We start from the raw sequence: 12,857 nt of genomic DNA, 5'->3' as shown, positions 1-12,857 counted from the left end.
GGTGAAGAATTAACCTTATCTTTCATTTATTATCAACACATGTAAATTTGGCATAAGATCACTAATTCCTAGAAAAATCTGGATATACCAAGACTGTCACTATTTAAATACATTCAGTGCATATGGAAAGAAATTAGAAGGAGATACACAAAGATATTGGTTGAATTAAGGTGATGACATTTTGTGTATTTCATCTTAAAAAATATATATATACACACACAGATAAGACAGTACTTATCACTGTGAGTTATGCCAATAGAAAACTCACCTTTCCTTCTGTAACCATTCGTAGAGTATCAATTAATCGAAGTTTGATTGGAAGGTCTGTGATTTCCTCAACGTACGTACAGCACTGTTGAACCATTTTTGCAACAGCCTAAAATAATAAAAACCATTCCTACGTAAAATTCATTCCTCACACAGGAAAAGAAAGTATTTTATTGAGGGAAGTGCTATGGTCAAATTTGGTCTTCCCAAGCAATTCTAGACACTGAAATGCCTATAAAAGAACATCAAAGTCTCCCTAATAGCTAAGACGTACTGAATACCCATTAACAAATCAATAAAGGTTAGGAAAACCTCAGATGCAAAGACTTTACCCCTTCTCATTACAACTGGTAAACTGATTACACAAAAGGAAAGGGGGAAGAAGCATGTCTGGCAACATCTATTAGAAGGCTTGCTAGCTAGCTTTTTTTTTTTTTAATTTTATTTATTTATTTATTTTTTCCCCCAAAGCCCCAGTAGATAGTTGTATGTCATGGTTGCACATCCTTCTAGTTGCTGTACGTGGGACGCGGCCTCAGCATGGCCCGAGAAGCGGTGCGTCAGTGCGCGCCCGGGATCCGAACCCGGGCCCCCAGCAGCGGAGCACACGCACTTAACCGCCAAGCCACGGGGCCGGCCCGCTAGCTAGCTTTTTTGCAGCCAAGCAGAAAAGCATGGAAGAAGTGGCCACAGACTAAAGGAAAAAAAAAAGGACGAGAAAAGCAGAGTTCAATAGTGGCTTTGAGAGTACTGAAGCCATGACCAGCAGATATAGTGACTGAAGAAAAAAGAACCCGTGGCAGAGGCAGAAGGTAAAACAGTTCCATCATCCAGGGGAGGAGGAGGAGCCACAGTCACCCATATTCCTCAATAAAATGTGACACTGAAAGTCACAGCATCTCTTGCCCACAGTTTCCTCACAGGTAATATAAGCAGGTTAGAACATTTCCTCCAGCTCTTTTTTTTTTTTTTAATTTTTGTGAGGAAGATCGGCCCTGACCTAACATGTGCCAATCCTCCTCTTTTTGCTGAGGAAGACTGGCCCTGGGCTAACACGTGCGCCCATCTTCCTCTACTTTATATGGGACGCCGCCACAGCATGGCTTGACAAACGGTGCCTTGGTGCACACCCGGGATCCAAACCCGGGATCCAAACCTGCGAACCCTGGGCCACCAAAGTGGAGCGCACGCACTTAACCGCTGTGCCACTGGGCTGGCCCCATTTCCTCCAGCTCTTACATTCTATGATCTAGGTCAGGTCAGCAAACGTTTTCTGTAAATATTTATATAATAAATATTTTAGACTTTGTGGGCCATATGGTCTCTGTGGCAACTAATTCAACTGTGCCTTTCTAACTCCAAAGCTGCCACAGACCCTACACAATAAATGGGCGTGGCCGTGTTCCAAAAACTATGTACAAAGGTGGCAGGTGGGATATGATCCACGGTCCATAGTTTGCCAAGCCCTAATCTAGATTCCAAACAGTATATCATAATCATTGATAATAATATTAGGACCCTGTTATGAATAAAATGTTAGGGCCAGCCTGGTGGTGTAGTGGTTAAGTTCATGTGCTCTGCTTTGGTGACCCAGGGTTCACAGGTTCGGATCCCAGGTTAGGATCCCAAGTTTGGACCTATGCACCACTCATGAAGCCATGCTGTGGCGGCATCCCACATACAAAATAGAGGAAGACAGGCACAGATGTCAGCTCAGTGACAATCTTCCTCAAGCAAAAAGAGAAAGATTGGCAACAGATGTTAGCTCAGGGCCAATCTTCCTCACCAAAAAAAAAAAAAATCTTTCAATAAATGCAAGTCTCTGGGACACCTACTATCTCACAAAACATATGATCCCTCTAAAACCAATTATAACAATGATTTCTAGACGGGCATGTAACTTGATAATTCTAAGAGCTGTGCAAAAAATAAATTAACAGAAATCAGATGAGGTTAAAGGAAAACAAAAACAACCACATTAATATTCAACCACATTAATATTCTAATGATAAGTGAACATCCTGCTGTTCTCTGGTAAAAATGCAGGTAAATCATTAGGGAAGTTATGGTTTCCCTCTGGGCTCGAGTGAATTAGAAACCACTAATTTTAAGCAATCTACAAAAGGTTATTTTTAAAAAATCATTACTTTCTAAGTCTGATAAAGCAAAAAAGAAAACTTTTGGGTAAAAAGTAATTATGGGAAAAGGAAAGACATACTTTGAGTCCCTAAGCACTTTCCACATCTATGAAGACATAGTATGTTATAGTGAAAAGAAGCAGCCCTGGTTCCAGTCCAGCTGTGAGACTGGCTCAAACTCATCTAGGAAGCCTTCCCTTATAAACCTCATCAAAAACCTCCTCTTGCACCTTTCATATTTTTTAGCACCTTTCACTATTCTTACGTTATTTACTATGTATTACCTAGTGTGTGTGTGTGTAATTTTTTCTTATTTTTTAAAGATTTTATTTATTTTTTCCCCCCAAAGCCCCAGTAGATAGCTGTATGTCATAGCTGCACATCCTTCCAGTTGCTGTACGTGGGACACGGCCCCAGCATGGCCAGTAAATGAAATTTACTTCTACGGAGAATCATTTAAACACATCTCAACAGAACAGGAAATCCAGCTTCACAAAAATACCAAAAGAGAACGTACATAGTCTTTAAACAAAATGAGCAGTCAAAATAATCTGTCCGAAAACGGCCTCAAAAATAAGTTAAATATTGGGCCGGCCCCATGGCTTGGCGGTTGGGTGCATGCACTCCGCTGCTGGCGGCCCGGGTTCGGATCCCGGGCGTGCACCAACACACCACTTCTCCGGCCATGCTGAGGCTGTGTCCCACATACAGCAACTAGAAGGATGTGCAGCTATGACATACAACTATCTACTGGGGCTTTGGGGGAAAAAATTAAATTAAAAAAAAAAAAAGTTAAATATTAAATGTTTAATAAAGGACATATGATTAAAGTAAATTATAGATTATCAACTTGATGGATTATAACACAACCATTTAAAATAATAAACACAAAGATATGGAGCAACATAAAAATAGAACAAAGTTGCATTGAAACTCTCAGCATAATTCTGTAAAAATATGCAAATATATAAAGACTAGAAGAAAAAACAAAAAAAGCAGTTATTATGAGAATATGGATAGAATTTTTTTAAAACTCTCTAGAATGTTGTAAGGTTGATTTAACAGTACACTTTAAACAGATTCATAGGATAGTTTTCTAAAAGTCCTCATTTAAATGCAAATGTATTTGTTTTTTGAGCCATCAGGAACTTACTTGTTTTAACTGACTCCGTCTTTTTGACAAAAGTATAATATTTTCATTAAGTAAATCCCATTCTTTAGCCTCATAGCACATCTTCACTATCGCAACTAAGATACGGGATGTAGACACCATATCAGAAGCCTGGAAGAGTGAAAATATATGGAAAGTTAATGGAACAATGTTAAACAAAATTGATGGTAACTGAAGTTTTTAGTATAATCTACTCACAGTACGAGTCTGTTTTTCCAATGAGAGAAGGGTTTCAATGACTTCTTGAAGTCTTCCTTCCTAAAACAAAAGATAAAAATGAACAATGAAAACAACACTACCAACACAAAACCAAATAACTAGTCTAAAATGAGATATTTCTGACACAGAAAAGGAAAAATCAATGGCCTATTCTAGAGGAAAAGGACCCCCTCCGTAGCTACTTTTGTTGTGTTTTTCTCCTTTTCTTGATAATGCTTGCTTCTCCAGTGGATTCCACAAGTCAGTGGTTCCCAACTTGGGGCCCACAAACTGTTTTTAACATTTCAAAATGCCTAAGAGAAACTGAATATAGAACAACAATGATTTAACACCTGACAAAAACATCAAGTCTTTGTTTTGGGTTCTAATTTATCAACTTAGTGTAACATCTGTTTATCTTGTTCTGAATAGAGACTCTTAACTGGCAGTCTTTGAAGAATAAAAATGGGAAAATGATTTCTTTATAAATTCACCATAACAAATATTTTAAAATATGAAGTTTTGAGGAGAAATAAAAAGGATATTTGGTGGTAAAAAGATAGAAAGCCCTGGTTTACTTTTTCAATGACTTTAAAAATAAATCAGTAATTGTGCTTAAAGGAAATGAAGACCATCTGAGAACACCCACGCATGCTACACCAAAAGTCATGCTCTTAGCAGACACTGATCCAACTGAAATACACCCCTTTTGTCAACTGATAATAACCTCTATCTCATATGCAAAAACAAAACATTCCCCCTGGGGCATACATTAAGAAACAGGAATAACAAAATTCAAATAATATAAACTTAAATGATAATACATCAGGACTAAAATAAGCCATCCTATTAGGAACCACACATTTTGATTAAAACCAAACCAACCCACAGCACAAAAATTGCATTTATTTACGATACTAACATTAATAACTATGAATGAATTGGAAGTAATGAGGAAGGTTTTATTTAGAAACTGTTTTTCTAACCACAAATGAAAAAATTTTTTATCTTAATGACATTCATGGACAGTACGTGAGTACTACTCTTTTACTAATTAAAGAAACCAATTAAACAACTTTTGAATTAGGGGCACAAATAATGTTTGGACTTTTCAAAACACCGTTTCCATATTTTCCAAGATAACTTTTAAACTATGAATTTTCTTTTTTTTTTTTTAAATAATTTTTTTATTTATATTTTTTTTCCCCCAAAGCCCCAGTAGATAGGTGTATGTCATAGCTGCACATCCTTCTAGTTGCTGTATGTGGGACACGGCCTCAGCATGGCTGGAGAAGTGGTGCTTTGGTGCGCGCCCGGGATCGAACCCGGGCCGCCAGCATCGGAGCGCGCACACTTAACTGCCAAGCCACAGGGCCAGCCCATAAACTATGAATTTTCTATGCAGCATAGAATATGTAATGTACAGCCATTGTTTGAACTTATTTTAATTAAATCTGAAACATATATTACTATCATATTTTAACACTGTTTCCCATGCAAAGGGGAGCACCAACTCTGAAAGCTCTATAGATTCATGTGTACAATAAATGCTGGCTAAATGTCCATCAGTGGAAAAGAACAAAGAACAAATCTTTAAATACTCCAAAGTTAAAGGCTAATAAATCATAAAAGATCAAAGAATCTTAGAACCGGAAAGACTGCTAGAGATGATTTAATCCAATCACCTCATTTTAGAGAACAAACAGCTCAGCCACAAAACTAACCAGCAGAACCAGAACCCAGGGCTCTTGCCTCCTGGTCCCTCCACTACACTAAACCATATTAGTTTAAATCACACCTTTGCTTCAATCAAAATAATTTCCATAGGGAAATGGTTACTATCTGGCAACCAAATACAGTGCAAAAATAGTTAAAATGCAAAATACTGTTTACTGATGGTCACCTCCTGCCACTTTTGCAATTACTATTAGTCACGTGGCTGTGATCCACAGGGTGTGGTTTTCTATATGGTATTTTAACTCAGAAGTATGAGTTTTAAAGAACTGCACCCTATACGTAAAAGAATCACACACCACTTCTAGAGCCATGATCTGCAGGTATCAACGAAACACTAAACGTCACCTCAGAACGGCACTCTTGGATAACGATCTCTAAAAGCAACAGTCACTCAGCATCTCCTTCTTTAACACTCAAGCCCACCGACTTTCTGCTTTGCAACGACCCCAAACTCTTTTCTATTTTAATGTTTATTGTCTTTCTAATCTCACTAGAATGCAAACTTTGTGAGAGCAGGGACCCTGTCTATACTGTTCACCTCTTAGCTCAATGCTCTGCACCTGGCCAAGCACATAATGTTGCTTCTGTAGATATCATGGTACATCCCTGTATACCTTGTTCCACAGTTACTAATGTGCATATCTTGCCTAAGTGGTCTGTAAGTTCCTTTAGGGCTGGACCTTGTTGTTTCCCTTGCACCAACTTGTACACAGTATGCATCGAGTAGATCGACATTGACCTGAACTATTCAGTTGATCTTAATGGCTTACAATTCCTGTTTCTTACCGTTACAGTAAGTAGGATGTGACAAATTATATGGCTGACAATTCAGCACAATCTGAGAGACACTACCATCAACTTCATTAAATACAACTCCCGATTCTCTAATCATCCCATTTTTTTCTCCCAATCTTCCATGTTCAATCCTATGGCTAAACACCTTCCTCTTTCCTTTCCTATCTATTGTCATAGTTCTTGAAATTCCAACTCTTCAATGCTGCCTTTCAACTCAGAGGAACAAGATGGGCAGAGCTATCAAAACCAACCTGTTAGAACATGTGAATTTTGTGACTCATTTTTCTCATTGAAATAATCTTTGTAGGGGCTGGCCCGGTGGCATAGTGGTTAAGTTCCCACACTCCACTTCGGCAGCCCGGGGTTTGCAGGTTCAGATCCCGGGCGTGGACCCACACCACTCATCAAGCCATGCTGTGGCAGCGTCCCATATACCAAGTAGAGGAAAACTGGCACAGATGTTAGCTCAGGGACCATCTTCTTCAAGCAAAAAGAGGAAGACTGGCAATGGATGTTAGCTGAGGGCCAACCTTCCTCACCAAAAAATAAATAATAACAATCTTTGTAAATGAGGTAAATGACTAAGGAGTTTGTTCAACATCAATACATGTGGGTATCTGTAAGTTCTGTATGTTTGTGTCCTTTAACTCCTAAATGGATCCAATCTATCAATGATTTGTTAAACAACCTAAACAAGTAAGGAAAAGGCCATCAAAAAGTTAACCGCAAACAGTTGAACTTTAATGCCAATGCAATACTTTTAAATGACCTATTTCTTAAAGGAGTCTTTTGTCCAAGCTGCTAACAATCAGTCAACTGTTTTACGTTTCATCTCCTCTTCATTTTAAACATTAACCCTGAGAAGAGGCTGCAGGTGACCAAATGAAATGAAAAGACATTTAAAGGAAGGAGAACCAAAGGATATATTCAATTTAAGAATGTAAGTAGTCCCCAAATAACCATGTGCCAAATAAACTATAATCAAAAAGTGAGACAGGGTGGGGGTGGGGGGATATGACCCTCTGTGTACCAAGAACTGCTAAATACTACATCTTCACAGTTCAGAAAAGGCCATCTTTAGATGAATTTTTAACTCCCTAATTCAAAGGTGAAGTAATAACCATTATCAAGAACTAGTATCACTTTTACTATCTCACCAACAATTTGATGGAGGGTCCTCAAATACTAATCACAGAGGCAGTAGAATGTAATGGTTAAAAAATACAGGCTCTCGGGCCGGCCCCATGGCTTAGTGGTTAAGAGCGCGCGCTCCGCTGCTGGCTGCCCGGGTTTGGATCCCAGGCGCGCACCGACACACCGCTTCTCTAGGCATGCTGAGGCCGTGTCCCACATACAGCAACTAGAAGGCTGTGCAACTATGACATACAACTATCTACTGGGGCTTTGGGGGAAAAAAATAAAAAAAAAAACAAAACACAGGCTCTGTAGCCAGACTGTGTGGGTCTAAACCCCAGCTCTACTACTGTGTTACCTTGGGCAAGACACTTAACCCTCTCTTACCCTCAATTTTTTCTTCAATTAATTGAGCATAACAAGAGTTCCTACCCCAAGGGTTAGTATAAAGATTAAAGTAATACCTATGAAGGTATGCCTGCCACATTGTGCATACATTATCATCATCAAAATAGCTAACATTATATAGAAATCACACAGCACTAAATATTAGTTACTGTTGTTATTTGCTAGATGAATGTTAGGACACAGAAACAGAAATGTACTAGGTCACAGCTGTAGGAGATTCAAATGGCCTAGATTTGGCAATTTTACCATGCAGATCTAGACTTCAGTCTGTCTTTTGAAGGCTTCTGCTATATGTGATTTTCTCACCTGATACATTCTTATTAAGTCTCTATACACATACAATTTTTATCTTTAAATGTATTTCACATTAAAAATTAAAAAGTCTTAAGGAAAGTAAGTGAAGAAGTGATATTCCCTTGAAGAGGTTGTGGGATGTAGCAAAAAGAACACTATACCAATTGCCAGGAGAGCTGAGCTTGATGTGGCTCTGCTGTAGACCTCAGATACCACTTAAGCTGCCTGAACTTTAGTTTTCTCACAAGTAGAGAGAAAATAACAAAACTTTCTACGGTTTTATTGATGGGCTGGAAAACAAAAGAATGTATGCTAAAGTGTTCCATACATTCCAACGTAACAATGCAATTCTTTAAGTCAGTATTTTCTTATGCTTGGCAGAATGGTTAGAAAATAATATAAGATGATGAATAAAAAGCAAAACAGAAACATATCTTAAAAAAAACCAACTAGGACTGTAAGACAACCACCTAATCCAAAAGTTGAAAACTGTGGGTCTGTATAAAAAAACAAAAACTTATACCCTCCCCATCCCCCAGCCCTCTTCCTCGGACCCCCTCCCCACAGAAACAATCTACACCACACCTTGTTTTGTTCTACAGGCACACTGGCTTAAAAAAAAAAAAATCAGAATCAAAATAGCTTTAATTTTACATAGTTTAACAGGCCCTAACATTCCCTGTTTCAAACATTTCCATTACTCATTTGACAACTAAAAAGGCATTTTGCATTTGAGTTTGCAAGTCTTTTCAACTGTCTTGAACACGACAACAACGTCCTAAATAAATGCCACACATGTGATCACTAGAACAACATGGCAGGTGAATTTTTTTTTCTTACTGGCCTATAAGCTCTTCGAGGGCAAGCACTTTCGTAACAACCTTCTCATACCTCCCATAATGTCTAGCACTGACTAGGTCTTGCACAGAGTAGCCTACCAGAAGAAACTGGTAAAGGGAAGATTTTTTTCTCCTGGGTCTCAGTACTAGGAATAGTTGTACTTCTTTAAAGCAAATGGTTTCTTCCTTATGGACACTATCAATCTATTAATTCCAAAGTGGTGGTTCAGGGGCTGACTTTGGCCTGTAGGTTGTTTTGTTTGATCTACATGGTACTGGCTCAAATAGTCTTTTAAAACAGATTAGTGTCCAGTTTCTAAATATTGATAAATATTGAGGCAATTATATAAAAATCCATTCCTGCTTCCTCCCTCAAATTAGAAGAGTTGACAAGGCTTAGCCTTCATCCCCAATTGGCAAAGACAAACTGGAGGTGAGGCATTACTGCCTTCTTTCCCTGGGCAGGTGCTCAGAAGTTCAGGTTTTCATTACTCTTGGCTCACCAGGCAGGACAGCATGGTGAGAGCACCAGCTCTAGAATCAGTCAGCCTGGGTTTGCATTCTGGCTCCAGCACTTTACTAGCTGTATGACCGTGGAGTATGTGACTCAACTTCTCTTAGACTGTTTTCTTGTCTGTAAAATAAGAATAACAACAATACCTATCACATATGGGTAAGGTGAGGATTAATTGAGTTAAGGCATGTAAGCACTTAGAAGAGTGACTGGCACTGTAGAAAATTCTCAATAAATGTCAGCTATCATTATCTGCCTGGCACTGTAGGTGTTTTGAGTTTTCCAACCCTTACATAACTATGATGTTTCTTTACAGTAGCTGCTAGAAAGCTCAGAGATGAATTTATGGCTCCCCTCCATCAAGTGCACTGAATCTAAGAAATACAAGTATATCAACTTCATTATCTTTCCCTATCCTCATCTTTTGTAAAGCCCCATTAAATTCTTTTTTGGAAATAAGGGAAGCATTAAAAAGGTTTCTTTCTAGAACTAAATGTGAAGTACTACTGACACTGCTGCCCCTGAATTTATTACACTTTAATGTAGTTATGTAGTAAGCTCCTTAAGTGACAAAAACAACCCTATTAGTGAATGCATCCCAGATGAATAGCAATAAATGTTTGTGGCTGGATTGATCAAGGAATTTAATGAGGCCTGAGCATAATCCTTAGCAACAGGCCATGAGGGAGCTGATTCAACAACCACACAAACCCTAGTCAGGCAAGCTTAGCTTCGAATCCCTGGTTCTACCTATTACGAACCGTAATGTTGGACAAATAACTGAGCCTTGGTTTCTTTGTATGTAAAATGATAACAAAGTTGCCTGCACACAGCAGGGGCCGTGATAAATGTTTGGATCAAGTTAAATTTCTATTCCACGGGAGATAAGCAGTTGGAAACTACTGTTCATGGCCTCCTCTGATTAGGTTTTTCTGCACTTTAATGCCTGTTTGGCTTTACTTCTATAGTTCCTGCTCTAGGGATGACTTCTCCTCATCCCAGTCTTATTCATTGATTCAAGGCCCAACACAAACGTCAGGTTCCCTGTAAAACCTTCCCTTATGCCACCAGTAAGAACGAACAGCTTTCTTCTCTGTGTTCCAATTACACTTTTATACTTGTATGGCACTCACCACCATGCGTGACTTGTCTAATTCGTTACGTATACAAACTCCTTAAGGACAGGGGTCCTGTGTTAATTACCTTTCACTTCAGTTAATCACTTTCCTGCCGCTTCCCCTGGCGAAAGGCCAGACACGTCCATAAACAACTTAACGACATAAATGGATTCAGCAAGAGCAATAGAACTAAACTCTCCGATCTAGCATGAGTGCTGAAGCGGCCTGAACCCCTGGTAATCTACTCAAGTAAACGTTACGCAGAATCCAAGAAAAGGCAAAAAGCAGTATGGGGCACAACTCCTACGGGAATGGAGTGACCATCTGTCCTGGGGAGGGTTTGGGAAGCTGTATGCGCTATCGTACGCCGGCTGCGGAGTTTCCCTGGTCGGGCAGACCTGGGATCTCTTACTCATGCAGGCCCCACTTGGGCTGGGCATGGAATGCGGGGTGCGCGCTCCAGCCCGCAGGCCCCCGGAGGCCTAGGGAAGCTCCCTGGCGTGACTCAGCCCCTGGCGCCCGCCAACAGCCGGCCGGCCTCCCCTCACCTTGGCCAGCTTCTCGCACTCGGGCAGTCGCTGATCCACCGTGGCGCTGTAGTCCACCTCCATCTTGACGATGCGCCCATCAGCTCGCTCCGAGCCACTGTCCGCCATGGTCCCAGCCTGAGCGTCTCTTGATGACCCCCACTTCAGCCACCACTCGTCAGCCACACCGGAAGTCGTCTGCGCACCCGCTCAGGCAGTGCGTCGGGAGCCCGCGCGAAGGACCCCACGAGGCCCCCTGCGCTGGCCGCCAGTCAGGCACTGCCGCGGACAGCCCTGGGGGCGGAGCGGGGGGCGGGGTTGCCCCCTCAGCCTGCGTTGGGTTTTGTCTTTGATAACAGAATTTTCGTCTAATATTTGCGGTGAGAGAAGCTAGTGTAATAAAATAGGACATCCCATATATTCCTGCTTCACTCCTCCTATATTCCTCTTTCACCCCTCATGTGAAATATGATTTCTCAGAACCGTGGGCAAGTCGCTTAACTTTTCTTGGATCTCGGTTTCCTCATCTCTGCGTTACCGGGCTGAAATAAACCCTAAAGAAACAAGTTCTCAGGTTTCATCTGGTTGAGAATGTTGGTGGCTTAATCTGTGGGATCTCTGAAAACTCATAAGAGACGATATGGCAGCGGCTCAGTAATATAACAAGTAAAGTATTTTTTGTTTTCGTTTTTACTATAATCCACTACGTTGGTAAGAAGAATCTTTAGAAAGACATTTTATTCTTTTCCTGTAGGACTTTTGTGAGCATCAAAGGAGATCATGTATGTGAGATTATTTCAATTCTTCAGGACCTTACAAGTTTTCTTTATTGTCATCCACACCATCTGAATCCCTATAAAAAAGCCTAGGATCCTTGAAAGTGAGAATGAGGTTGTGTATGGTGTGGTAGGAGTGTCAACAGGAGCCTGGGAAGCAAAATGGGAAATCTTGGAGTGGTCTACTTGTTATGTTAGTGGTTCTTAATTTAATCAGCACCAACATCCCTTTATATTTGCTGAATAGACCTTTTTATTTCCTTACTATTCTGTAATGAAAATCATGAATAATGAAACCCATCTATACATATAATTTTAAAAAAGGAAAGAAAACATCCTAGCTGTAATGTAAAGGAGAAACGTTACAAAACAGCAAAATAAATATTTCAAAATCTAAAGGCTAAAACTGTCAACAATAGAAACAGAAAGTAGTTTTTTGCATGTACAATAACTGTGTGTGCAAAAGCTACAACTGTAATAGATGTGTTCTATTGGTTCCTCAAGCATTGTAAGGGCTTACTGTTGGTGGCATGATTTTTCCAAAATGGTGTACAACTTCTTAGTAAAGTTCTCACTATATCAAAGTATAGTCTTTCATTGTTTTTCACATAGAAGAATTCTTAAAAATTTTAGTGCGTATTAAAATTTCCGAAAAAGTAGCTTGGCATATGTAAAATGGCTTTAGAGTCGAGGCCTCAGATACATAAGTAGGTGACTGGCAGGACATTGAAAAGTCAGATGGAATGTTGGACAATATTTTATTTTGTAGGTTTGTTGCCTTGCAGATGTCTGGCATCCCAATTGCATGCTCATATTTCCCTCTCTCCTCAATGATTGTGACAACCCAAAATTCCCTTACAAATTTCTAAAACATGCTCTAGGAGCCAGTTTTGTTGAGACACACTAGGCTAAGATGTTTTTTGGCTCTGTATTCGGTGTGC

At 39.9% G+C, this 12,857-nt stretch overlaps 1 protein-coding gene across 1 annotated transcript in view; it reads right to left on the bottom strand.

Annotated features, from left to right (window-relative positions):
• Positions 1–11,326, bottom strand: part of PSMD12 (proteasome 26S subunit, non-ATPase 12) — a 33,326-nt gene extending 22,000 nt beyond the window's left edge. Inside the window, exons 1-4 of the mRNA XM_058561401.1 lie at positions 11,162–11,326; positions 3,775–3,834; positions 3,559–3,687; positions 269–376 (exon numbers count right to left, since the gene is read on the bottom strand). Coding sequence (XP_058417384.1) covers positions 269–376; positions 3,559–3,687; positions 3,775–3,834; positions 11,162–11,269 — 405 coding nt within the window. The 5' untranslated portion in view covers positions 11,270–11,326. The remainder of the gene's footprint in view (positions 1–268; positions 377–3,558; positions 3,688–3,774; positions 3,835–11,161) is intronic.
• Positions 11,327–12,857: the final 1,531 nt, after the last annotated feature.

Source organism: Diceros bicornis, chromosome 18, assembly GCF_020826845.1.
Source record: "Diceros bicornis minor isolate mBicDic1 chromosome 18, mDicBic1.mat.cur, whole genome shotgun sequence".
Lineage (NCBI taxonomy): Eukaryota > Metazoa > Chordata > Mammalia > Perissodactyla > Rhinocerotidae > Diceros > Diceros bicornis.
The sequence above is the reverse complement of the archived record's forward strand: the minus strand, read 5'-3'. Positions and strand labels throughout refer to the sequence as shown.